Raw genomic sequence first — 25565 nt, forward strand, 5'->3', positions numbered from 1 at the left:
AGTCTGGAGCCAGCTCATCTCAGTTTCCACAAGCCATTGTTATTGCTAAGTTTTCTGAACTTTTGTGAACCACTCGTTAAACACAGACATTATTAAAAATTCCGGTTTGGCCCTGGATGGTTTGGCTCAGCACTTAAAGAGTCAGCCCACAGACCAGAGTCTCGGGTTCGATTCTGGTCAAGGATGCGTACCTCGGTTGCGGTTTGGGCACCGGTCCTGGTCAGGGTTGTGTGGCAGGCAACCAGTCGATGTGTCCCTCTCAGGTCGATGTTTCTCTCTCTCTCTCTGTGTGTGTCTCTCTCTCTGTCTCTTTTTCTCTTTTTGTCCCTCTCCCACTCTATCTGAAGATAAATGGAAAAATATCTTCGGGTGAGGATTAAAAAAATTACGGTTTGAACCTACAACTAAAGTAAATTGCATTAAAACCTATATAACATACTCAAAGCTCATCACTTCCTAATCAGTTATGGTGTTTTACTACTCTCTGTGCTCTCGAGGTTACCTGCTTCTATTCCATGTGTGTGGTGGAAATACTATGTGCTCCTGTGCACCTCCTCCCACCTCGCCGCTCAGTGCCCACGTGGGTGGCTTGACATTGGCAATTTATACTGTGGAAATCAGAAGACATTACAAATCGGGGCTTGATGTATTGTTTTGTTGATGGTCTAGACCCGAGAAAGTGATAGAGAAAATGTTAATGATGCAAATTAAACTTAAAAACCTGTCGTGTCTGTAAGGGTTGCATTGTGAATGGCCCCGAAATTGAGGAAACACTCTTCCAGTATTTGAAAACTATTATCTGGTTCAGCAAATCAGTGCCTCACATGACGGCTGCGCGAGGGGCGTTCCGGCATGCCTGCGCCGTCTCACTTTTATTGGACTTGTCGGTGCAAAGGACAAGATCAGCCGGCACTGCTGGCAGAACTACACTCACTCACCAGTTGCTTCCTCAGGTTGGCTGTAGATACAAGTGTTCAGCAAAAATCAGTGAAAACGCTCCTCGAGGAGCAGCTGGCTAGGCGGAGTTTACGCTTTCCAAACCGTGTGCCACATATCTTATCAGTGAAGTTTTAACAAAATGATGGACATGTGTACAGGGCAGACACACTTTTTTGAGAGCCTGTTGTTAAACACTGACCAGCACACCACTTGGTACCTCCCAAACCAAAGCCGGGATTAGCATAAGAGGTCATCGGGTCCTAACCAAGGAAAGCAATGGCAGAAGCTGGACTTCAGAAGCCCTGGGAGGATCCCCCAAAGGGGACTTTCCCTGATTATCCAATGCCACCCGAGCGAGAGGACGCTGGGAGACTGGGAGGAAGGAGTGTCAGAGAGTCACGGTGTGCTGGGGAGAGCAAAGGTTTCCTCAGATCTCACCATTGCCTAGATCCGTCTCTCAATCTTGGCACTGTTTGGGACCAGGTGATTCTTAGTGGCGGGGGCTGTCCTGTGCAGAGCAGGATGTTGAGCAGCGTCCCCGGACTGGATGCCCATGGCACCTCTGCAGTGGAGACAATCAAACACGTCTGCAGGCACTGGCCCTTAACCTGGGGCGTAAAGTTGCCCCTGGTTGAAAACCATCAGCTGAGATAAAATATCGTTTTAATTTCATTCAACGCAACACATGGCTATTATTACCTGCATGTATAACACCCTGGGGCAAGGGCTTGGGATCTACAGGAAAGAAAACAGACGAAGAGGCCTGCTCTCATGGAGCTACTGGTCTGCAGGCCTCTGGTGACCACTGAGCTGATTTTTTATCAGACTGTGAGCTCCTGACAGCAGAATTGTGTCTTATTTACCTCTGGGTCTCCAGCCTGTCAGGGCACAAGGCCTGGCACCGAGGTCCTCAGAAAAGATTGAGCTGGAGTGACCCGAACATCTTGGCTGGCTGAACTCACCAACCACCTCCGCAGCCCAGCCCTGCATCCACCACTGTTTCAGCCGTGCCGACCTGTCTGGTCCCCCTGGTGCCCTCGTGCCTGCTTTCTCTTTAACATCTTTCTTAATGTTGTTCCCTGGGTGTGCTAGTGTTCCACTGACGCACGGCACATTGCTACACATACAGCAACTTAAAACAGGATCTCTGCGGGGCAAAAGTGCCTGGGCTCTCTGCCCAGGTTCCCACAAGTCTGAGGTCACGGTGTCAGCTGGCTACGTTCTCCTGGGGAGCGCGGGGGTCTTCGTCCGAGCTCATTCTGGCTACTAGCAGAATTCAGTTCCTGGCCAGCTGTCCAGGACTGAGAGGCCACTCTCTTGTCCTTGTCACAGGGACAACTCCACCGTCAAAGCCAGCGATGGAGAACTTCTCACACATCAAATCCCCCTCGTGCTAGGGATCTCTCTGGCTTTCTCCAGGAAGGACCTTGTTCCTTTTAAGGGCTCGTGATTACATTAGTCTCTCTGAGGATAATCTTCCTTTCTTAGTCAACTATGCCCCACACGTATCCAAAGTATGGAATAGACCAGGGAACTGAGGGAATTATACCGGGTGTGGGCCTTTGGAGATCATCTGAGGGTCCTGCCCATCACACTTGCATTCCCCACTCTCCCCGACCCCTCGGCAGCCTCACTACCCAGCCCTCTTGTCTTTTAGGTCTCCTTAGGTACCACCATTTAATAACAAAAGTAGTTTACTTTTCTCCAGTTATTTCTACAAGCCATGAACTACCCATTACATGTGGTATTGTACTGACTTTTCCTAACCAGCTAAAGTAGATACGATTCTTATTCTTTGCACTTAGCCTTCCCTGTGCCTAGCACTCTTACAGATCATCTTCCCCCAAAATATTGTGAATTATAAAGGAAAAGCAGCGGCCCTCACTGGTTTGTTTAGTGGTTAGAGCGTTTGTCGGCCTGTGGTCCGAAGGATCTTGGGTTCAATTCCTGGTCAAGAACACATACCTGGCCCTGGCCGGTTTGGCTCAGCAGTTAGAGCATCGACCTGCGGTCCGGAGAGACTCGGGTTCGGTTCCCGCTAGAGGCATGTACCTCGGTTGCGGTTTGTCCCCGGCCCTGGTTGGTCGTGCGGGTGGCAGCCACTCGATGTGTCCCTTTCACGTCGATGTTTCTCTCTCTCTCTCTCTCTTCCTCTCTCTCCCTCCCACTCTATCTGTGCAAAAAATGGGAAAAAATGTCCTCGGGTGAGGATAAGAAAAAGAACACATACCTGGGTTGCAGGCTCGATCCCTGGCCCTGGTCAGGGTTGTGCAGAGGCAACCAATTGATGTGTCTCTCTCACATTGATATTTTTCTCTCCTTCCCTCCCTTCCACTCTATCTAAAAAAAAAAATCAGTGGAAAAATACCCTCAGGTGAGGATTAATAAAAAAATAAAAAGGAAAAATAGTGGCTTTATGATGGAGAAAGCTGGCAAGCGTCACCTTAACTGAAGGCTCCAAGTTCCTATCACCAGTAATGAGATAAAGCTACCTCAGGTGCCTCCTAATATGACGGCCTGAGGACCCATTACTTTTGTGGATCTCCTGTCTTACCGGATATGTCCAAATTGAGGGATCACGCTACAAAATAGCCAGCCCATGCTCTTCAAAAACGTCAAGACAAAAGCCCAGCTGAACAACGATTTCCGATTAGGGACGTGACAAGTAGATGGAACGTGTGATCCTGGACTGGCTCCTGGAAAGAAAGCTTTTATTTTTAAGTCTAAACGACATTGTTGGTATAGCTGTTACAATTTTAATAAGGTCTGCAGAACAGATAATAGTATTGAGCTAATTTCCTGATTTTGCTCCCTGTACTGTGGCTCTCAGAACACACACATCGAGGTGCTGAGGAAGGAAGGAGCATCACGGCCACTTACTGTCAAGTAGATGAAGCAGAGGTGGTGACATGTCAGCAGTCAGGGGACCCGAGTGGAAAGTCTACTGGTGTTCTTTGTACTCTTCTCGCAACTTTCCTGGGCATTTGAAATGGTTTCAAGATAAAATTTACCAAAAAGAAAATGCAAGGAAAGCAGTGTACTGGCCTACTCTTTATTCCTTACTCTGTTTTGCTTTTCTATATGGCCCTTGTTGCTAGGAGTTATGACATGTGTTTTACTTAACTCTCACAACCACCACTGGAACGAGGTTCTGCTGTCATGCTTGGCCATTACAATTCCCTCTGCCGGGAAGGCTTTCTTGCTCGGGTATCTGCATGTTACTCCCTTGCTTTCTCCGGTCTCCACTCAGATGCCACGGTGGTAGTAGCGGTGCTCACTTCTTCCCTCACTAGACTGCAGATCCCACGGGAGCAGGGACTGCTCCCTGCTGACGCTCGTCTCTTTCTGTAGTCGTTGGCACATCGTAGGTCTGCAATAAATATGTGTGGAAAGAAACATATCCATTTTAATTTTTTTTCTTTATTGATTTTCTTTTCTTAGAGAGAGAGGAAGGGAGAGAGAAATAGAAACATCGATGAGAGAGAACATCGATTGGCCGCCTCCTGCATGCCCCCCCCACTGGGGATTTGGCCCACAACCTGGGCATATGCCCTGACTGGGAATCGAACCAGCAACCTCTTGGTGCATGGGTCGATGCTCAACCACTGAGCCACACCGGCCGGGTGAAACATACCCATTTTAGAGAAGACACTTAGGAAAGGTTGTGGGTTTGGAATCCGGGCACAGTGCTTCTGGAAATACTAACTACTATGTTCTACTGGCTCTGTTGTTCCAGGAAGCCCCCCGGGCCTCTGTATACTCCATGTCCCCCTGCTTGGGGACAGGCTGGACCTTGTAACTCACTGCTGATGAGTAAAATGTGGCAGCAGTGGTGGCACCTCCATGACTAGGCTGGTTACAAGATGACCGTGCTCTTCCATCTCGCCAGTGGACTCTTGCTGACACTTTTTCCTGCCTTCTGACTTGCCGGCTCCCACGTTGTGAGATGCTCTATGGAGAGGCCCATGCGGCAAGGAACCGAGGGAGGCCTCCAGGCAGTAGCTGCAAGGACTTGAATCTTGCCGACAAACACATGAGGAGTCCCTTGGAAGTGGACCCTCCCCAGATGAGCCTTCCGATGAGACTGCAGCCTGTGAGAGCCCTGAAGCACAGGACCCCGTGAGCCACGCCCAAGTGCTCGACCCTCAGAAACTGAGACAATAGATATTTGAAGTCACTGTGTTTTGGAATAGTTGGTTACATGGCAACTCATACTACAACCCTCTGTATCTCACAGCTACGTCCTACTATTACAGAAACATTCGCGTTATGTTTATCTGTATTTTCCACACTCTTTGTCACCTGCACTATAAGATCATCATGGGCGTGAGCTGAGATCTGTTTACTGTTTTATCAATGGTTCAGAACACAGTGCCTGCTTCATAGTTGGAGATCAAAAAGTGACTTCGACATTGTCAAGGAGTACCTCATTAGGTCTACATTGTAGCTGGGTTTTATACATCAGCCTATGAATGTGGTCAGGTCTAAGGACACTGGTGGTGGTCGTGAATTTGCAAACCTCAGAAGCAGAGCCTGAACAGGGAACACTTCACCATCATCCTGCCTCCACCCCTGCCCCGCCGAGGCCCCATCTGGGTGGCCAGATGGTCCCCTGGACAACATTTCTCTCAGCTTGTTCAACATCATAATTCTTGAATCTACTGTTTGTAGCACTAAGCCACTTGAAAGGACAAAGTGACCTGCCCCTCTGCCTGTCCTAATTAATATACTTTTAAACCTCGCCAGGAAAACCATTCCTCCTCCTTTCTTTACACCAAACAAAGATTTAGCCATAAAATTTCGGCTTAGAGTAATCACATCCTGAATCAACGGCTTCTTTTTTGAGTTAAGAGAGAAAAAAGATCCCTCTAACATGTTCATTTTAATTTTAAAAATGCTATTTTAAATGGTAGGGAGCCTTTTAATTCTCCACTCTGGGTTATAAAAAAATAATAGATCGGCAGAAATGTGTTATTAAAGCTATTTTTCTTGGCGTTCTGGTAATTTAATAAACTGCTGAAGCTAAGCCTTGAGACTTTATGATGCAGCAAGGCGACGGCTTGCCTGTTGATTAATAGTTTCTGATCGTCTCCCCCCCGCCCCCCCGCTCCCTGCGATGGTTCCTGAAGGACAACTGGTGATTTCGGAAGAATGAAGATTAGGAGAAACGTTCTGTGAAAGTGTCTTGTCTAAGGAAGTTCATTCTCTAAGAAGACGTACACACTCTTCTCTAAGACTTGGGGTGCTGGTGAACTGGTTGAGGTGAGTCTCAGACGATAACTCTGGAGGTCGTCACTTTCATATTTGACAACCTCAGAGCACTTCACCGATCTTGAACATTTTCCATGTCAGGGCCCTTGGAGGGCTGCCATTACAAAACAGCAGAGTTTATTTAGGTGGCTTAAACAACAGAAATGTCCAAGATCAAGGTGCCAGCAAGGTGGGTTTCATTCTGAGTCCTCTTTTCTTGACTTGTAAGTCACCACCAGCTTGCTGTTTTCTCTGTATGACCTCTTCTTGTTGTGCATGCGAAGAGAGAGCTCTCTGGGGCCTCTCGTCGTAAGTGCACTAATCCCATCACGACCGTCCCACCCTCATGACCTCATCTAATCTTGATTACTTCCCAACATCTCATTCTCAAATACCATAACATTAAGAGTTAGGGCTTCTGACTGGTGTGGCTCAGTGGATTAAGCCTTGTCCCATGGACTGAGAGGTCCCGGTTCAATTCCCAGTCGGGGCACATGCCCAGGTTGTGGGCTCGATCCCCACTAGGGGGCATGCAGGAGGCAGCTGATCCATGTTTCTTTCTCACATAGATGTTTCTATCGCTCTCTCCCTTCTTTCTCTCTAAAAAACAAAAAACAATAAAAACATGTTTTTATTTAATAAAGAGTTAGGGCTTCAACCTATGAATTTGGGGTGGGGGGGAAAACATTCAGTCTATAACAAGAATGTTCCAATTACTAGGCCTTTGTTCCCTGGGTTCAAACCCACTCCGGCTGATCTGACAACTCTGCGTGGCCGGACACAGTCCTGCTCTGCCTATCGGTCCTCTGCTGGGCTCTGCCAATAGGGTCACCGGAGGGAGACCCAAGGCTGGAGCGGGAAGAGGGACTTGCTCATCCCTGTTTGGCTCCTGGTCTGGCCAGCACCGTCCCCACAATGCCAGTGTTTGCCAACAACAGCATCTACATCCACTGTGCCTACTTAGAATACCAACACCAGTAGGCCGGTGTCCCCTCCTTAGACGTTTGGGTCCCTTCCCCATGGAGCTTCTCCTCTGAGCTCAGACACGAACACCAGCCAAACAGTCCCTGCTCCCCAGATATGCCCGACTTTCCGCTCCTCAGCATCACTCCACCAGGATTCTAAATTTAACAATTCCACTTTCTTCTCTCTGGATGGCAGCTTCTTTCTACCGCTGCGACTCCCGTGTCCCCCTTAGAATTCTTTGCCTTTTCAGTTTTTCAATATAGAGTTAACATTTATTTATATTAATTTTTTTTTTTTTTGGTCAAAATAACTGAAGTGGTTCTTTCTTCTGCTTGGACCCCAACTGACAGTGTGGACTTGGCTCCACTCATTTGAGAGATGCATTCCCCCCAAATGTAGACAGGCCACTTTTGAATTCTCTAGGCCTATTTCTCTCACTGTGAAGTGAATCAAATGGAAAACACGTTTCATGGATGAGACTGACCCCACCGAGCCAGTGTTGTCCTTCTCTTAGTAACGGTCAGGCTGTGTAGTTGTGGCAGGGAAAATCTTCCCTGTTGAAAAGTTTTCTTTCTTTTTATTTATTTATTTTCCCTTTACTGATTTTAGAGAGAGAGGCGGGGAGAGGGGAAGAGAGAGAGAAACATCGATGAGAGAGAACATCGATTAGCCACCTCCTACATGCCCCCCACTGGGGATCAGGCCCACAGCCTGGGCATCTGCCCTGACTGGGAATCAAACCGGCGACCCCTTGGTGCATGGGTCAATGCTCAACCACTGAGCCGCACCAGCTGGGCAAAAAGTTGTCTTTCTTTATAAACGGATAACTCTGTGAGGGAAGAGCATATGATTGTTCAACTATATAACTCAGGACCTGGCACCATGCCTGCTGCAGGAGAAGTATTCGATAAATGTCTAAGTGATGGATGAATAAATGGAAAAAAGGATGCATGAGGGATGGGTGGATGGAGCGATGTTACCTGCTCGCAAGAACATCTAGTAGTAAGAAGAAAGGCTTCTCGAAGGAATGGTACTACTCCATTTTTGAGTACAGTATGTCAATTAGGATTAGGTTTGGCTATTTGTGAAAGAAACACAAATAACAATGGCCTTGAAAAGCAGTTCTCTCTCCTCTCACAGAAGCACAGCCTGAGGACAGGCGCTCCAGGGCACACCCGTCAGGCTCAGCTCCGTCCATCTCGGTGCTCGACCAACCTCATGACGTAGCTTCGACCTCAGAAAGTGCAGAAATCTCTTCTGCCTGAATCTCATCGGGCCAGTACGAAGCCGCATATTCTCGGTAGTTGTGTGCCAACCTGAAAACTGGGAAAAGGGGGAAATGCATGTTTGGTGCCAACATGAAGTAGCACAGAAATGAGTCCTCAGCCCCTGCCTCCCATTGCTTGTGACAGTGGCTTGGCACTAGACAATGACTGAGAGGTCTTAGTGGCCTGAAAATGTAATAGTGATTAACCATACAGTGTAAGTTTCAACAAGATTCATTCACTCTGGGCTGTGTTACGAGAAAGAGGGAAGTGGGAGGAAAAGTAGGTAAGAATGTTGACTTTGAGTCACTTGCCATGCGACCTTAAGTAAGACACCGAATCAGTCTGCTTAGCACAGAGTTATTGTGAACACTAGGTAACAAAGGTGATGTATACAGCACTACGGCTGTTCTATCATAAGACTCGGTGATTCGCAGCTATTCATTTATTAACTATTTCTGGAACCTGCAAAGACATGCAACTCCTCGGTTTTGTTACTTACATCATGCACGGACTTTCATTAGTTTTAATTTGCAGATAAAAGTATGTTCTGAGGGAGGAGACGCAGTAGCTGCAACATGAACACTTCGGGTTAGAATTACGTGCAGGGACCGAGAATGTTGCAGGAGCAGACATCATTCATCTGACACTGAACAGGGGTGGGCATTGTGCTATGTGCTCATACGCCCCTTTCCCGACCTCATCACCTGTCATTTAAGTAGGACTTAATGTCTGAAGCTGAAATGCGTGGGGGCAGGCACTGTGTCTGTCTTGCCCACTGCCGTGTCCCAGAGGATGAGTGTCAGTGAATCTGAAACCGACAGCTAACCGTAAACAGGTTTAGGCATTGGATGGGAGAGTCCAGAGATCTGGGTCTAGGCTTTAGCTAAACGTTTCAATTGCTTCGGTTGTCATGAAGCTTATAGTCACAGCTTAAGAAAGAGTGTTAGTGGTGTTCTGAAGGCCTGCCTGGGAAGCAAGTTTCAGGAGAAATGCCGAAAAGTACACTCCTGCTGAACTAATAGAAAAATACAGCCAGTGAAGCTATAACAAACAATGATAGCTTAAACAATGACAACAGTCACAAGGTGTCGCATTTCTCCTTTTCACTTTAAAGATAACATCAGTTTGCCCTGGACGGTTTGGCTCAGCGGTTAGAGCGTCAGCCTGCGGTCCAGAGAGACCCGGGTTCGGTTCCCGCTAAGGGCATGTGCCTCTGTTGCAGTTTGTCCCCAGCCCTGGTTGGTCGTGGGGGGTGGAAGCCACTCCATGTGTTCTATGTTTCTCTCTCTCTCTCTCTTCCTCTCCCTCCCTCCCACTCTATCTAAACAAAAAATGGAAAAATGTCCTCGGGTGAGGATAAATAATAATAATAATAATAATAACATCATTTTAAAAACCCTAAAGTAAATATTTTTTTTTAAAGGCCAAGTCCCCGATGCACGGTATTTTGCAGAATCTTGGTTCTGGCGCCTAGAAACTTGTTTCTTTGTCAAGAAGGAAGAGGGTGGATTTGAGAGACCTGTTCTGTCCTTTCGCTTCGGCCAAATCGAATAAACCTTTATCTCGAAGCACCTGTGCCTCGGGGTTTGGGCTGACTGGCGCACAGGGCACAGGGACCTGAATTTTGGGGGACGGTTCAGGATCAAATGTACACTGAATGAATGGGCTGGTGAGGTGGCTGGAAGAGGCCCAGGGAAGAGCTGGGAGTTTTCTGTTTCCACTGCTCCCAGAGAGGTGGGCATCGGCTCTGGTCCTCCCTTAACTAAGGTTCCTCCTGAGGAATTGTTTAGGGGGGAAATTCATAGAGGCTTCTGGGAATCCGAGTCTCAGACATCCCAGGAGGGGGCTCTCGGTGTGTCCCAGGGCAGCTCAGGAAACTCTTCAAGCATCTTTGACACCATGATAGGCAGTGTTCTATGTGCAATCTTTTTTAAATAAATGTTTATTTGTGTTAAAGTAATACAAGCACATGGCTTAAAAGCCAACTAATACTCAAAGGCTGAGGAAGAACGCAGCGATGCCGGCACCACAACTCCTCCAAAACCACGGTTCTCACAGACGACTCCTTCGACACTCTTGGCTCTGTATTCGAGATGTACCCCCAGATTTCTCAATAATTTGGGGAATTCCACTCCCTCTCAATTCATTGTAGATATTATGTACTTACTTCCTATGATGATCAATGAAGATTTACCTCTATTCACACCCCTCTTTCCATCTCCATCCTCCCACAATCATCACAACACAATTTAGGTGAAATCCGTATTTGGGCTTTTTATTATTATGACCACATACATATTGTTCACCACCGAGTTCATAATAACTGTTACATTTTTTAAAAAATTTGAATTTATCGCCAAATCTTCCCACCCCCCACCAGCCACTGTAAAACAACCCTTAGTACAAAGTTTGAATTTTCCACAGTCCAGTCTGTCAGAATCAGCATCAGTTTCTGTTTCTCCAGCCCTTCCCAGTCCTCGTGAACACACCTCTTATCTGAGGTCTCCAACTTCCTGCTCCAGCTGGGCTGCAGAGCTGGCTTCCCAGGGCCTGCTGCACGGTTCTGTGCTGGAGCTGAGGATGTCCCCTTGCACCCCTCAGGAATCCCATCCACCTCCCTCCCACCGACGTCCCATGGAGCACCTATTTCCTGGACCCCACTTCCTCTGTCTTGCTCTCCTTGTCTTCGTAGAGCGCATCCTCCCTTAGCTTCCCGACAAAGGTGCAAGGAGGTACATTCCTTGAGACTTTGCATAACTGAAAGCATCTTCATTCTAGGTTGAAACTTGTTTCCACTTCAAGCAATGACAGTTCTGTCCCGGGATCTTCTAGGCTCCCCTGTTACTGTTGAGAAATCTGATGCTATTCTGATTCTTGAACATTTGTATGTGGTGTTTCTGAAAGGCTTGCAATCTTGCCTTTATCCCTGACGTTCAGAAATTGCACAGCAATATGTCTTGATGTGGCTTTTTCATGCATTTTGCAGAGCAGGGGTCTGGGCCATCCAATCTGGGAAAAGTCCTTGTGTTTTTCTGCCAATACTTCCTGCCCCCTCTCTTTTCACTGTTCTGGTTAGAACTCCCGTTAGCCAGATATTTGGCCTCCTGGACTAGTCCTCTTATTTTCTTATCTTTTATCTCATAATCTACCCCCTGTCTTTTAAAAATTTTCCTTTCCATGAGATCTCTCTGATGTTAGCTTCCAACCCTTCTCACTGAAAAGAAAGGGAAAAAAAGTCAGCTATCACTGTTCTAATTTCAAAAGCGCTTTCTTGTTCTGACTTTTTAAAATAAGCATATAACATGTTGCCCTTATTTTTAAAGAGCACTATCTTATCTCCCTGAGGATATTATGGTCTGTCTCTTTTCTTAGTTACCTCTTGCGTTTGTTTTTACCTGTTTCTTGTTGGAGAGTGTCCATTCTGATTCAGCATCAGGTCCCCAAAAGTTGACTGGAAGCTCTTTGCGGAAGGGCATAATCATACGGTAATTTTCATTGGTACCTCCAAGTGCGTTCAGTTTCTTTGGAGGACCCTCCAAACTCCTGCCTCTTGGTTAAAGTCTAGCTTGTCATTGGATGTGTGTGTATTTCACTCCATCTCTGTTTTCCACATGAGCCGTCCTCTCCACAGTCCTTCCGCGTGGTCTGTAAGGTTGCCCCAGAGAAAATACGTCCTGTCTCCTATAGAACTCTTTGTGGCCCCTGGCTTTGCGGGGCCCGGATAGGAGCTACCTCTCACATCGGCCCCTCCGTGTCATCTCTCTCCCACACCACCTTTCGTGGTGCCTAGAGCCTGGCACCTCCAGTTCGAGACCTTCAGGACTCTGCATGGGAAGATGATTTGTCGTATGTTGTTATGTCTCCCTCAGCCAGCACGTCAACGTGATCTTCCCCTGGTCTTCCAAGGCATTTATTTACCACTTCTCCATCCCATGTCTGCCTTTGTACAGAGCGGATGGGATTGCTGCCGCCTCCTAGTTGCATTGAGAATGAAGTTTCCGTGGCTTCTCTTGCTCTCCTTGTTATTTGAAGGTAAATTTCCAGAGAGGAGACACAGAAACGTAATTATTCTACCATCTTAAAACCACAAGAATACATTAAGTGGGCATTAAGTCTGTCTTAAGCCTACATTATCTTTTAATCCTCACAATTAACATTGCCATTAGTGGAACTGAGGTTCAGCCCAAGGTCAAGTTGGGAAGTGGCTAAGAACCCAGGTCTGGCCAAGGGCAAATCCATGCTCTTCCCTTTCTCTCTTTTGCCTTCAAACACTTTGAGACCAAGAGAGAGTGGCACACTGTTGAATACCCGGAGGTACAATGTGAGAAAGCCCGTCAGGGAAGCCAGGAGCTCCTGCATTTGTGAGGATTTCTAGGGGACTGGTGTCTCTCCGAGTCCATGGAGAATCTAGACTGCACTGAGGACACAACAAATGACGTACTAAAAGTAGGATCAGGCCCCGCCGGTGTGGCTCAGTGGTTGAGCATCGACCCATGCACCAAGAAGTCGTCGGTTCGATTCCCGGTCAGGGCACATGCCCCGGTTGTGGGCCTGATCCCCAGTGGGCGGCATGCAGGAGGTGGCCAGTTGATGTTCTCTCTCATCGATGTTTCTGTCTCTCTCTCCCTCTAAAATAAATAAAGAAAAAAAAGTTAAAAAAAAAAAAGTAGGATCAGCCTTGGAGAGGGCTGGAGGACTGAGGGGCATCCCAGACTATGGAGGAGGCATACGTCCTAGGAAAACCTGGGAGAGAAATTGGTTTTCAGGGGCCCAGACAGAAAGGCCAGTGAGGCTAATGGCGTCACACTGAGGGTGAGAGATGCTCCCATGGGCACTGGGCTTGCACCCATGCCAAGACGGGTGACCTCCAGATGCCAGCTTGTCACTGCTGCCTGGATCGCGGCTCCTGACTGCCCAGCCGGGCCCTCCCCTCGGCCAGGGGGGACTGAGCTTTCAGCTGACCGGCAGAGTTGGGAATGGAACAACCTAGAACTGACCATGTCTGGCTATCTGTACATTCATAGTTTATTTTTCAGACCCAAAAGTAGGTCCCCTCTTTAATTTCATCCTGTTACAGTTTGCCAGAGAATGGCACATGGATTTCATTTCATGGATCAGCCTTGATCCATGACAGCTCCTGGACCACTGTGAAGAGAATGAGGCTGTGGCTTGGTCCAGGCTCAGGGGAACGGTTGCTTAGTGACGCCTGCCCCGGGTGGGGAACAGGGGGTGCAAGGACATGCGTGTAGCTGGTTCAGCTCATCCCTTCCCAGAGTCGTGTCCTCCATGAATGTGATCGGGATGCTCTCGGTGTCCTTACTCAAGTCACTGATAAGAGTTGACTGAGACAGCCCTGGCCGGGTGGCTCAGTTGGTCGGAGCGTTGTCCCCACACCAAACAGTTGCGGGTTCAATCCCCAGTAGGGGTGCGTATGGGAGGCAACTGATTAATCTTTCTCTCTCACATCGATGTCTCTCTCTCTCTCTCTCTCTCTCTCTCTCTCTCTCTCAAAAATCTATTTAAAAAATATTCTCGGGAGAGGATTAGGGAAAAAAAAAAAATTGATTGAGACTGACCTGGAGCTTGGCATTGATATACAAACACTACATGGATATAGCACATCACATTTAGGATTATTTTTGGAATTAATTTCCAAGACACATTTTCCCACCTTGTGTCCAGAGAGGTTTGTTTGTTTTTTTTTCTGTATAACTGTCACCTGGAGAGGACAGAGGAGGGTGCATCCCTTTTCCGTCCATTCCTGAGGTACATAAACCAGGATGTTTAGAAACGAAGGGATTACAGAAGATAAGAGACAAGCCCTCAACTGCAGGGCCTCTGGGGTCCCGCATTTAGCGACCAGAGGCCTCCTGCCGTGGTCTCTCTTTGTGTTCCGAGTCAATGACGAGTCTCGTGGGGAAGATGAGCAGTGAAGATGACGCAGAACGGAACAGTAGCAAACCAAAAACAAAACCAAACCAGGCACACTCTATTTCAAGCAGCTCATACCTTTATCATAAAATACAAACTTTCTAAAATTAAGTGTCTTACTTCTATTTTACCAACAACAACAAAAACAAAAACCAGTCATGGTAGCTAAATACAGGTGCATAAGTAGATGAGCACGTGAGCATGACGCTGAGGGGCAGGGAGTGGTGTGGGTCGTGAGGGTGTGAGTGCCGGTCCACGGATGCGTCTGGTCTTGCTGTCGTCCGTCTGCGACCTGGTCGCAACCTTGGCTTTTCCAAACTGCCTACCGAGCTGTTGCGGCATCCAGAATTCCAGAGCCCCGCGCCCCCATCTGGGCGCTAAGGGAGGAGGAGGAGACCTAAAAATTGATGCCATTCCCACTGGAGGGGAAATAGGGGCTGTTCAGCAGGGGCCCACCTGACGACGAGCCGAACCTGGAAGAGAAAGATGATGGATGTCATGATGAAATTCTTAATGTTGGCGGAGATATAAGGCAAAGTAATATTTTAATTTTGTGGCTGTCAAAGACTGTCATGATCGTGACAGGCTTGGAGGCTAAAAGCTCTAGAAGAATAAAAATGCTCTGGTGCTGGGAAAATAATATGCTGAAATGATACAATTGCAGGGCCATAAAGAGCTCTGTCTGCCACGTGCTTGGGTCCGGAAGCCCCCAGCAGTCTGTCGGCATTATTTCTATGGAGTCTACACCGTGTCCACGACTACAAAGCAGGGGGCCTCTGCGGATCCAAGCACCTCACCTGTGGTCCTGAGCACTTTACCAGGGGTGTCCCTTGGAAAACTCCACAACAACAGAGCATTCAGGCCGTGTCCCAGAGTGAGATCCGGGAGTCCACAATCCCGGGCTCCTCCCCTGACCAGCCCAAGCTACCTGGGCTCTTGGTTCCAGCACGAGCTCCAGAAGCAAGCACCGAGACTTCACCGTGCACCTGGGCGTTTGCTAGACCCTTGGAGAAGGAAGAGCCGAGAAGATGGGAGCCTCCCCCTCCGGGAGCAGAAAGTCGCACCCTCTGCCTTGTCTCCCAGGCACACTCCTGTTCACATCTCAAAAGAGAGTTCAAAAGCCACCTCCTCTGTGCATCCTTCCCTGACCGCTCGCGATGGAGCCATTTACTCTCACTTCTGGGTCCTGCCGCAACCTCGTCCCCCACCCGCTCGGACGCTGTGAATGAACCGGAGCAGAGCTCGGTGCGAACTGCCGCAGACCAATAGATTTAGTCCGAGCCGGGGATTCTCGGTCCCTTTTCAGCTGGGCAGATGCGTATTAGGAAGACGTTCATGTGCATGGCACCCTTCCGTGAACTGATAAGACGACACGGGCGGGGGGTGGGGGGCAAGAAGCAGTGGAACAAACCACCACCTTACGTTGTGATGCCTTAGCTGGCAGCGGTATCGCTCACCCGCTGAGTGCCCGTGGACAGGCTCCGTTTCGAACGTGTTGAATTCCCTTCCCACTAACACAGGTTCCACGAGAGCAGGGACATTATCCGGACAGCGCACCGCTTCACACCCCGCGCCCAGTCCAGGGCCTGGCCCGAGGTAAGTGCCTATAAGCAACTAATGCCAGCAGTCACCCCCCCACCCCCCCGCTTTCTCTCTTTCAAAAAACCTATTGGAGTATAAATGATTGCAAGTGATGTTCTTACAGAGACACCCTGCATTCTACTCTGATTTATAAAATAACCAATACTTCATATTTAATAAATCCCAGTAACAAATCTCTCGGGGCAGCCCCCTCCCATAGGATCACCCCATCCCACGCCCTTCTCATGTTGAGGTCTTCTGATCAGATCAACTGCCAAGAGCAGGGTCTGGACCCGATGCACACTAGAGGACAGGAGGACAGGTGCCCCATGTGGACGGCGGTCATCAAGGAATACTTCCCGCAGGAAGAAGGCAGAGCTCAAACTGCCTCTTGGGCACGGTGACCTGTCCCTACTCTGCCTGGGACAGTTTCTACACTGGCATTGCCAGTGTAATTATTACGTGTGCCCTTTTTACCTCCGTAGAGACGTTTGGAAGATACGTCGTACGGTGATTGTACGCTGATGCGCGCGCGCAAACTGACTTGGCAGAGGGAAGGCGGGCTCCCCAGCTCCTTCCTCTCCCTCTGCCTGTGGTTTAGTCTCTTGGTTCTCTCCTTTGCTCCTGACCCAAAGGAAGCGCTGACCCTCTATGTCCCCGAGACTAGACTCTCCGCCTAGGTCCTGTATCCTTCCCTGCCCAGGGCAGCCTCTCCAAGACCCTGCTCCACCCGGACCCTGGTAACCCCCACCCAACACCACGGCTGAGCTCGGTGCTCCATCCCACGCTGCCTGGGTTTTCTGTTCACCACCCTTTTCTCCTCCAGGACCTCATTTCCTCCGCTGGCTTCCTGCACGCCACACTCTCCTCCATATTCTCTCCCACCTCACGCGGCTCCTTCTTAGACCCTTTGCTGGTTCCTCCCATCTCCCCAACCTCTCCACCTGCCGAAGACCCAGGGCTCAGTCCCGGGGCCTCCTCTCTTCTCTGTGTACACGCACTCCCTGGACTGTCTCCTCCCCTCCCAGGCCTCTAATATCATCTATATGTTCATGGCTCCCAGGTTCCTGTAATCAGCCCCGACTTCTGCCTGAGCCCCAGACCTCACGGCCACCTGCCTCTCTCAGCTCCACTCCCCCCTCAGATTCTAGAGACCCCAAACCAGACGCCTGATCAGCACACCTTCGCTCTAGCCCTGACCTTCGCGTCCCCGAGTCCCACTCACCGAGTTGCTCAAGTCAAAACCCTAAGATGACGCGCGAGTCCCGCTTTTCCATTCCACATCCAGCCATCACTAAGTCCTCTACCAAGACACTGAAGACTCCAGACAGTCCGCGTGCCCCTGTCCCGCTGTCGCTGCCTGAGGCCGTGCCACCAGCTCCTCTTGCTGAGCCGGCTACAGGAGCTCCAGCCCTGCACCCCTGCACGGCTCCGACCCTACTGCCCACTTCTCATACCTCGGCCCACGTCATCTCCTCTAGATAAAAAATTAGAACATGTCCTCACTCGTTCGAACGTCGTTTTAATGGCTTCCCACTGCTTTTAAAACGCCTCCGTTCCGTGCCCACCAGGTCCTAGGCAGTCTGGCCCTGGCTTCTCCTCTGATTCCAATTCCACCCACTCTCTCCCCACGCGCTGTGCTCCAGCTACATCTCCCCTGGGGGGCGGCTGCACTTCCCCCCGTTCTGCCCAGAGCGCGCATCGCCCACGTGTGTGCCTGGTTCCTGCTCTCACTTCATTTAGATCTCAGCTCAGGGGACTCCCCGCACTCCCTCCCCTCAACCCGGCCGCCGGCCTCCGCGCTGCCTGTTTATATCCTGGTCTGTCTCTGCCCTCGGAAGGAGAGAAGGAAAGCTTGGTCTTGTTCATTCCAGTAGTGCCAGGCAGAGGGAAGCTGCCATATATATTGTTTTTAAATATGTTTTTAATGAGTTTAGAGAGAGATCTGTGAGAGAGAAGCTTTGATGGGCTGCCTCCTGCACACCCCCTACTGGGGATCGAACCCACAACCTGAGCACGTGTCCTGGCAGGAAATGGAACAACTACCTCTATGTGCATGGGATGACGCTCAGCCAACTGAGGCACCGGGCAGGGCTCAATCAATAGTTTTTGAATGAACAGATGGTTTTTTCTGGGGACACAGGCCTACACCCCTTGCTTTGGTTTTCTGGCCTCACTTTCCATGTCCTCCCCGCTCTGCGGCCACCGTTCCCCCCCGCTGACCCCGCTGTTCTCTCCACCTTTGCCCACGATGTGTCCACCTGGCCCCAGGCTCCCTCCCACTGCGTCTTCCTTAGTCTCCTGCTTGCTCCGTTTCTTCTCCCAGACCCTACGGACAGCCAGCGACCGGGCCTCAACCCTCTGTCCTTACTGCTTCCAATCGCTGCTCCCCAACTGCTGGCTAGTGAGACCTCGGGGTCACGTTCCCTCCCAAGTACATACAGCCAGTTGCACAGTGAGTCTCCTTCCTCGAGCCCAGAGTCTCAGCACGGAACGTGGCGAGCGTGCTGGCCTGCCGGGAGTCTGTCTGGATAACTCTGCAGGCTCATCTCCGCTCACCTCCGGACCCCTGTGGTCACCTCCAGACGGCGCCCGCCCGCTCTCCTGTTTCCCTCCCCTGCAGCCCACCAGCTCGCAAGAATGTGCACGGATAGATCGGCATTACATCCCCAGGTGGGGCAGCCAGAAGCCTTTAGGAATGAAGTCCCAGCCTCCCTTTTCCAATCCTATTTCCCACTTTTTCAGGGATGCATCTCGTCATCGAACCAGAAGGCTTTATTGCCCAGGCCTCGAGCTTGCCACACGCCTTGCGATGCGGGGCCTCACTTCCAGCGCCCGAGCGCCCGCTCCAGGCCTGCTCAGGCGGTGCCCGCGCTGTCTGCCCAGCAAAGATGCTTCCTCTGCCCTCGGGCCACTTGCTGTCCTCACTTTGTCACAGCTCTAACGTCACCGGGCCCACATTTCACTCACTCCCAGCTCTCCAGAGGGAGGGACTAGGTCCCCATCACCTACCCCTCGCGCAGCTAAATTCACAGGAGCTGTGTGGATTAATGAGTGCTTTGTGATGCGCCCCACAAGGAAAAGGAAGGGACAAGAGAGAGGGAAGGAGGAAGGGTAGGAGGAAGGAGGAGGAGGAGAGAGGGGAGATAAAAGAAAAAAAAGGGAGCAAGAAAAAAACACGGTTGTGGGTTTGGGGTTCAAATAGCGTTGTTGATCCCCCTTTTGGACATTCTTCACGCACCCTTGGACCTTAAAGATTGGAGAATTCCAACAGTTAAGAAGCGTGTTTCTCCTTGTTTCGCAGTTTTTCCCAAACAGACCTGACGACGGAAACCTTGCTGGTGTTTATTCCTTTCCGCCAGGCGCCCGGGGAAACGCTGATTTGAAAGAATGAGGGTCTGGGGACACGTGTCAGCCCTGCAGTGAAGCCCTGTGATGAGGAGGAGGTGGGGAGTCGGGGTGGGGTTGGCGAGTTTGACCCTGATCCTGTAACCGAGCTTCTCGCACCGGGCGCGTGTCCCAGCGTGTGCCGGGGACACTGGGCGTCACGGGCGCAGCCTCCTGCCTCTCAGCGTCCACGTCCCGTGAAGACTTGTCGAGTGGGAATGAGCGGCTGTGTTGTTACATTAAAACAGCAAACACACGTTGATGACCTAACCAGCACGTGCCATTGGTGCGGAATTTCGGCTAACCGTGGCGTCTGTGTTGGCTGCCCGCTGCCCAGCCCCTCTCCTCGCCGTTGGGGCAGCTGGTGGGAAAGCGTGGGCAGCCCTAACAGGCAGCAGAAGTCCTGCAGCAGGACCTGCCTCGACGTCAGTGGGACGTTCAGGAGATTAGCAGTCGAGGAGCTCAGAGTGCAGCGAGTGGGGCAGAGCTGTAAGAAGATGACCTGGCCACGCCTTGTTGTAAACCAAGCCAACAGGTAAAGGCAGATGCGCCATGCTCACCACCTGCCACCTGCTGTGCTGGGTGCCATCACTATGAACCCAGCCGTTGCAGCCCCGAAATGGGCCGACAGAAGGCCCGCCAGCCCCGGAGCCTGCTCACCTCCACACCGGGTCCATCCGGAACCCACACGCGCCCAGGTGCAGCACAGCCCTCCCGCCCACAGCAGTGAAGTCAGCGCACCCCCTCTCCAGCAGCTTTCTAGCGATCAGCTGGACGTCCAGTGGGGGCCAAGGACTCACCCGTATGGCGGGGGGAACAGGAACTGCGGCCCATCTCCTGCCATGGGGGAAGGGTCTCTGGGGTTGGTGGACAGCTTCGGAGGTGTCCTCTGAGGGTACGGATAGTTGGGCTGGACGAAGGGGATGTAGCTCAGCAGAGGGGTGTAGGAAGAGCGGAAAATCTGCTGTCCCATCTGCAGTGGGTTGTACGGCGTCACCTGCAGGTCAGGGAGGAGAGAGGGGTGAGGTCCAGCAGAGCCCACTGCTTCCAGACCTCACGTGCCCCAACCCTCAGCCCTGTGCCCCTCAGCCACTGTGGAGCACATAGAAGGCAAGTGACTAAATTTAACTGAGCGTCCGTTTCCTCGTCTGTAAAGTGGGCCAACACCATCTCCGTTGTACGGGGACTGAGTAAGCTGATGAACGTTAAGCGTCTGAGACATAATAAATAGCAAAGATTTCCATCCTCTTCCCTATTGCCTCTTTTCCCTCTGTCAATAACCATCCTCAAAGCCCCTTATTCATCTTTAAGTCTTCAACTATCTCAAAAAAAAAAGGCTGTTGAGATTGAAGCACCTTCGGCTTCTATCTCGGGATCGCAACAGGTTCCAAGTACGGAACAGCCTTGGCCAGTGGGAACTCCTATGATGGAAGGTGGAAATGTCCTGTATTTGCACTGCCCAACGCCAGCCGCCAGCCACGTGTGCCTACAGGGCACTCGAAATGCAGCATGTGAATGAGGACCTGAGTTTTTCATTTTACTCCATTTTCATTGGCTTAAGTATAAATGGCTACACATGGCTAGCGGGTACAGTACTGGGCAGTGTGGGTCTTGGAGAAGGGCCAAACAAGGACAACAGAATTCAGCTCGGACCCTAGAGACAAAGAGGAACTCAGTGGGGTTTTAGAGACCACCTGGATCATACTCCCACCTAAAACCAGAGCTCCTACAAGCATGTCCCTTGGCAAGGCAGGAACCCCATCTGTCTCACTGACTGATATAGTTTCAGTCCAAAGATAGTGCCTGGCACACAGTAGCTGCTCAATAAACATATGTTGAGTGAATGCAAGAAAGGAAGAGCGAGGAAGTGGAAGGAGGAAAGTAGAGCCCATTCAGTGTCTGCTTGAATACTTAGGACGACATGGAGCTCATTACATCGTGAGCATGGTATTTCACCACTGACTGCTCCGAATGGCAGAGAGCCCTCTCCTGTAGGAGCGGACATCCTCCTGTGCACCAGGCAAGTTTCCGTCAAAACTGGGGAAGTTTCTAGATCTCCACTTTAATAGCAAGAGTCTGGGGTCCCAGTGGTTCAGGGGTTCAGCATGCTGACAGCCCTCTCTCGCCCTGCCCATGTTACCTAATAGGACATTCACAGAGGCTAGCGCTTACTGAGTGCTGAGGGTGTGCCCTTCATGTGGATTCTCTCATTTAAACAGCCCTGCGGGGTCGGACCATTCGCATTCCCATCTCAGAGGTGAGGAAACTGGGGTTCAGAGAAGGTAAGCGGCTTGCTTAGAGTTCCATTCCTCTGTGCTTGCTCCCTCTGGGGGCCTGAGCCCCTACCCTGTCCCCAGCCCTCCCATATTTCCCCCAGTGGGGGTATAGGGTCTGGGGAAGCTGAACACAGGTGCCGAAACCCCAAGATGATGAGCTCAAGGTCAGAAAGATCCAAGAGCTTACAGAGTGACCCCAGGAAGGCACCTTCCAGGTCAGCATGGCAGAAAAGGCCCCTGGTTTTTGCAGTAGAGGGGAGAAGGTGGACCTGGGAGGAGGCTGACATGAGAGTCAAGCTTTATTCAAATACGTGCCCCCAATGACATGTAACTGATGAAAACCATAAAATAGAGCTGTGTACACTGCCCTGTACCATCCCCAGGGCAGACCCTTGCTGACAAGAGCAGTGATGGAACCGTGTGCTCAGGGTGCCTCGTTTGTCTGAAAATGTCTGTGTCCACAGATGTCGCCAGAAAAATACCCGGGGAACCAGTAACGGTGACCACCTCTAGGAGGCGTGTTCTCGTATCACTCTCTCCGGCATATGCGCATACACAGCTTTGTCTAAAAGCGTTCTCCTTGGAACAAGGTGGGTGGTGTCGCTGCTCGTGGGGTGGAGGTGGCGTGGCTGATTCCGTGGGCCAGACTGCCTCTCGTCCGTCCGTCTCAGGATGCGCAGCTCCCGCCGCTGAAAGAGCGGTGGGCCCGGCCCGCGGGGTAAAGTCATCTCTCCCTGCAGTCCCTTCTCTACCCTCCGGGACATTCTAACACACTTCAGGGCAGAGGTGCAGTCGGCAGAGAAAGACGGGGCTCGTTGGGGAGGGAGAAGAGGCCGGGGGGTCTGAGTTCAAGTGTGGAGCCAGTCTGCCCGTGTGTGAGGGCGCCAGGCCAGCCGGAGGATGAAGCAGGGTCCCAGCCCCTCCCTCACACCCCCACCCCGCCCCTAGACACTAACATCTCTGAGCACGCTGCTCTGTGTTTGGTGTGCCTGCATGCTGCACACCCATCTTGCCGGCATGGGGTTTATTCTATGTATAAGAGGCAGTACACCGGGGAGATTGGGATCATGGACCCTGAAGCCAAACTGCCCACGGTTAAACCCCAGTTCTGCCACTGTGATACTGCCCAGCAGATATTCACCCCCGACCTTCCCATGGGAGTAGGGGTGCCCAATTTAGCAAACAAAAATACAGGACATCAAGTTCAATTCAAATTTCCTATCATTTCATCTCAAATGAATTAATTAACAGCGAATAAGATTTTTGTATAAGTATGGCTCGTGCAATATTTGGGACATACCGATACCCAAACTTTATCCACTGCTTATCTAAAGTCTGAATTTAACTAGGAGTCTGGTATTTCACCTGGCAGACTGCCAGGGGAGGAACATGACTCCGCAGCCCTGCTGATGTGATTTGCCCTGGCCAGTGGAAGGCGGGCACCTGTCACCAGGTACCAGCTCTGAGCGGCGGCGGCAGGGCCCTGGGTGCTTCTGCCCACCCTCCTGCACCCCATCATCGCTGTGGCCGGAACGGAAGCTACTGTATCGTCAGCACACACCCAAAGGAGAATGTGTGGAGCAGGCTTGAATCCAATCCCAGCCCAGCTCGGCCAATCCGTAGACCATGAGTGAAAATATTTATTGTTGAAAGCCTATGAGATATTGAGGCCATTTTTGCCACAGCAAACTTATATGTCAACTTTATGACCTTGAGCAAGTTATTTAATCTTTGTGCCTCAGTTTCCTCATCTCTAACCTACCTTATAGGGAGGTGTTGACGGTTAAATTGATTAATGCAGGTGAAGACCTTAGAGAAGGGCCTGGTACCCAGTGAGGGCTCTGTAAGAGCCAACTGTTATCACCACCTGGGGGGCGCTGTCTGTTTCCACCCGCATGTTGGTATTGTGGGTATTCTGGGCCAAAAAGTATGGCTGGTGACCAGGTCAAGGGAGAAAGGTCTTTCTGACCTGAGGGCCTTCGTGGAGCTGGGACAGGGGTGCGAAGGTCATCTACTCACCTGTCGGGGGTAACACCCCAGCTGGGGGTGCAGGGTCTGCTGATAGGGCATCCTGGCTGCCCGCTGTGGGTACAGGCCCTGGGGAGAGAAGGAGAGGCTCAGTGCCGTGGGGCAAGGGGCCCCCAGTCAAAAGGCAGCCACTCGACTCAGTTTTCACCCCACTGCACTGCCAGCCAGACCTACCAGATGCCAGGTCCCGCTGGCACCAGGCCAGGCCTGCACAACTCGCACCACAAGGAGCCCTGGTTAGCAGGGTTCACAGCCTTTTGGGTCAGTGTTTAAGATAAGAGCTTCAAGACCCTGCCTGCCTCTTAAATCCCAGTTCTGCCCCTTAGTGGCTGTGTGACCTTGGGCAAGTCACTTCACCTCTCTGAACCTCTTTACCCTTGTCTACACAATTACGTGTGTGCAAGACCGTAAAGCCTGTGAAGGTAGCCAAATTCTCTTTATTGTTGTCTACGCCCCTTTTCTAAGTTCCTTTCCCCAAACCCCTTTCCTGCCCAAGACACGAGGTGTCCACGTACATCTGTGTGCGTGCGTGCGTGCGTGTGTGTGTGGTGGTTTGCACCCGCTTATTTAAGCATGCCTGCATGTGTACTCCCTTTTGTGTTTGCAGCTGTATGTTCCACGTACAAATGTGCTACCGTGAACCTCGGTGTGTTAGTCTGGGCCTCTGCTGCCGCGTGGCTACATGGCCACACACACTGTATCCGTCCCTTATGGTGAGGACTGGTGTGATGATGAATGAGCTACGCGTTTAAAGGGCTCAGAACAGTGCCCGGTACACAGTAAGGAACCTGCATGTGTTAGGTATTGTTAAGCATCTCTCACTGTAACCCCCTGCACACACACACACACACACACACACAGCAGAACAGCTGCTGTGGGTGGGCAGCCCAGGACCCCTCGAGTGAGCCTCAGACTGCCTCTCCCTGCCAATCCCGAGCCTCCTCCTAAGATTCAGCTCAACATTCGAAGCATTCCTAGACGAGGACGTCGTTCCAGAAGATTCTGCACGCCGATGCTGCCTTCATTCTGGGCTCACCTCGTGCCAGTTATCAAAGTGTCGATGGCTGACTGTGCCCTTGACGACTTCCTCCGAGCCATGGGGTCCTGATGGGGGTTCTGGGGAAAGCCTCCCACTCCCCTCTGGCCCACCTCCAGGTCCCTGAGAGCACACACCCCCGTGGAGGCCCCCCTTGCTCTCTGCTGCAGGGCACCTGACACTTGACCCTGGTGGGGCCCCTCCCACTGCCACCAACCCCTGGCCTGAAGCCAGTGCACGAGCTGAGCTCCTTTTTGCTCCAAGCCCCGTTGCCCAGGGCAGCCCCACTCACCACCGCGACCAAAGCCTGGTCCCTGCACCCTGACTGTGGCCTGAGCCTGGACAGAGGGGTCAGACAGATGGGCTGCCCGCCTGTTCCCAGCCCTCAGTGAGCTCCAGGCCGGGGTCTCAGTGCCCTCCTGTTTCACTCCCTCCTACATCGCCTGCACCCCATCAGCACTCAGCTCTGCCCGCACAGCCAATGCCCCGGCCGCCACCCGCCCAGGCCGGCCAGGGCTCGGCCAGCCTAGGATCTGTGCGAGAACAGCTGCCCATCCCTGCTCTGTCCCCGGCAAACTTTCAGGACTCGATGTCACATTCATTAGCATAAGCAACACTGCACGACTTGAAGGACATTTCTAGTTTGAACTGCAATCCTGTAAAATCACAAGCAAGGGTAAATAAACCTTTATTCTTCCTTGCTTGAGGCCGTGGCCTCTTCCAATAGTCCTCCCTCCTTAACCGGGAGCAGAGTTCCTTCACGCCAGCAGCCCAGGGCGCCTGGAGCTACGCGGCCCTGGCCACGCAGGCTTCCAGGCTTGCACCCTCCACAGAGGAGCGCAGCGCAAACTGGAGGTGGGACCTCATCTTTATTCCTTATGCCGAGCAGGGAAAGACACGAGG

The 25565-nt window shown here is 51.2% G+C and overlaps 1 protein-coding gene across 1 annotated transcript in view; it reads right to left on the reverse strand.

The window, feature by feature from the left end:
* Window positions 1–14751: 14751 nt before the first annotated feature.
* Window positions 14752–25565, reverse strand: part of CUNH1orf94 (chromosome unknown C1orf94 homolog) — a 35750-nt gene continuing 24936 nt past the window's right edge. The window contains exons 5-7 of the mRNA XM_036257567.1: window positions 23618–23695; window positions 20123–20319; window positions 14752–14827 (exon numbers count right to left, since the gene is read on the reverse strand). Coding sequence (XP_036113460.1) covers window positions 14752–14827; window positions 20123–20319; window positions 23618–23695 — 351 coding nt within the window. The remainder of the gene's footprint in view (window positions 14828–20122; window positions 20320–23617; window positions 23696–25565) is intronic.

This window comes from Molossus molossus, unplaced genomic scaffold, assembly GCF_014108415.1.
Source record: "Molossus molossus isolate mMolMol1 unplaced genomic scaffold, mMolMol1.p scaffold_m16_p_12, whole genome shotgun sequence".
In the NCBI taxonomy this organism is placed as follows: domain Eukaryota; kingdom Metazoa; phylum Chordata; class Mammalia; order Chiroptera; family Molossidae; genus Molossus; species Molossus molossus.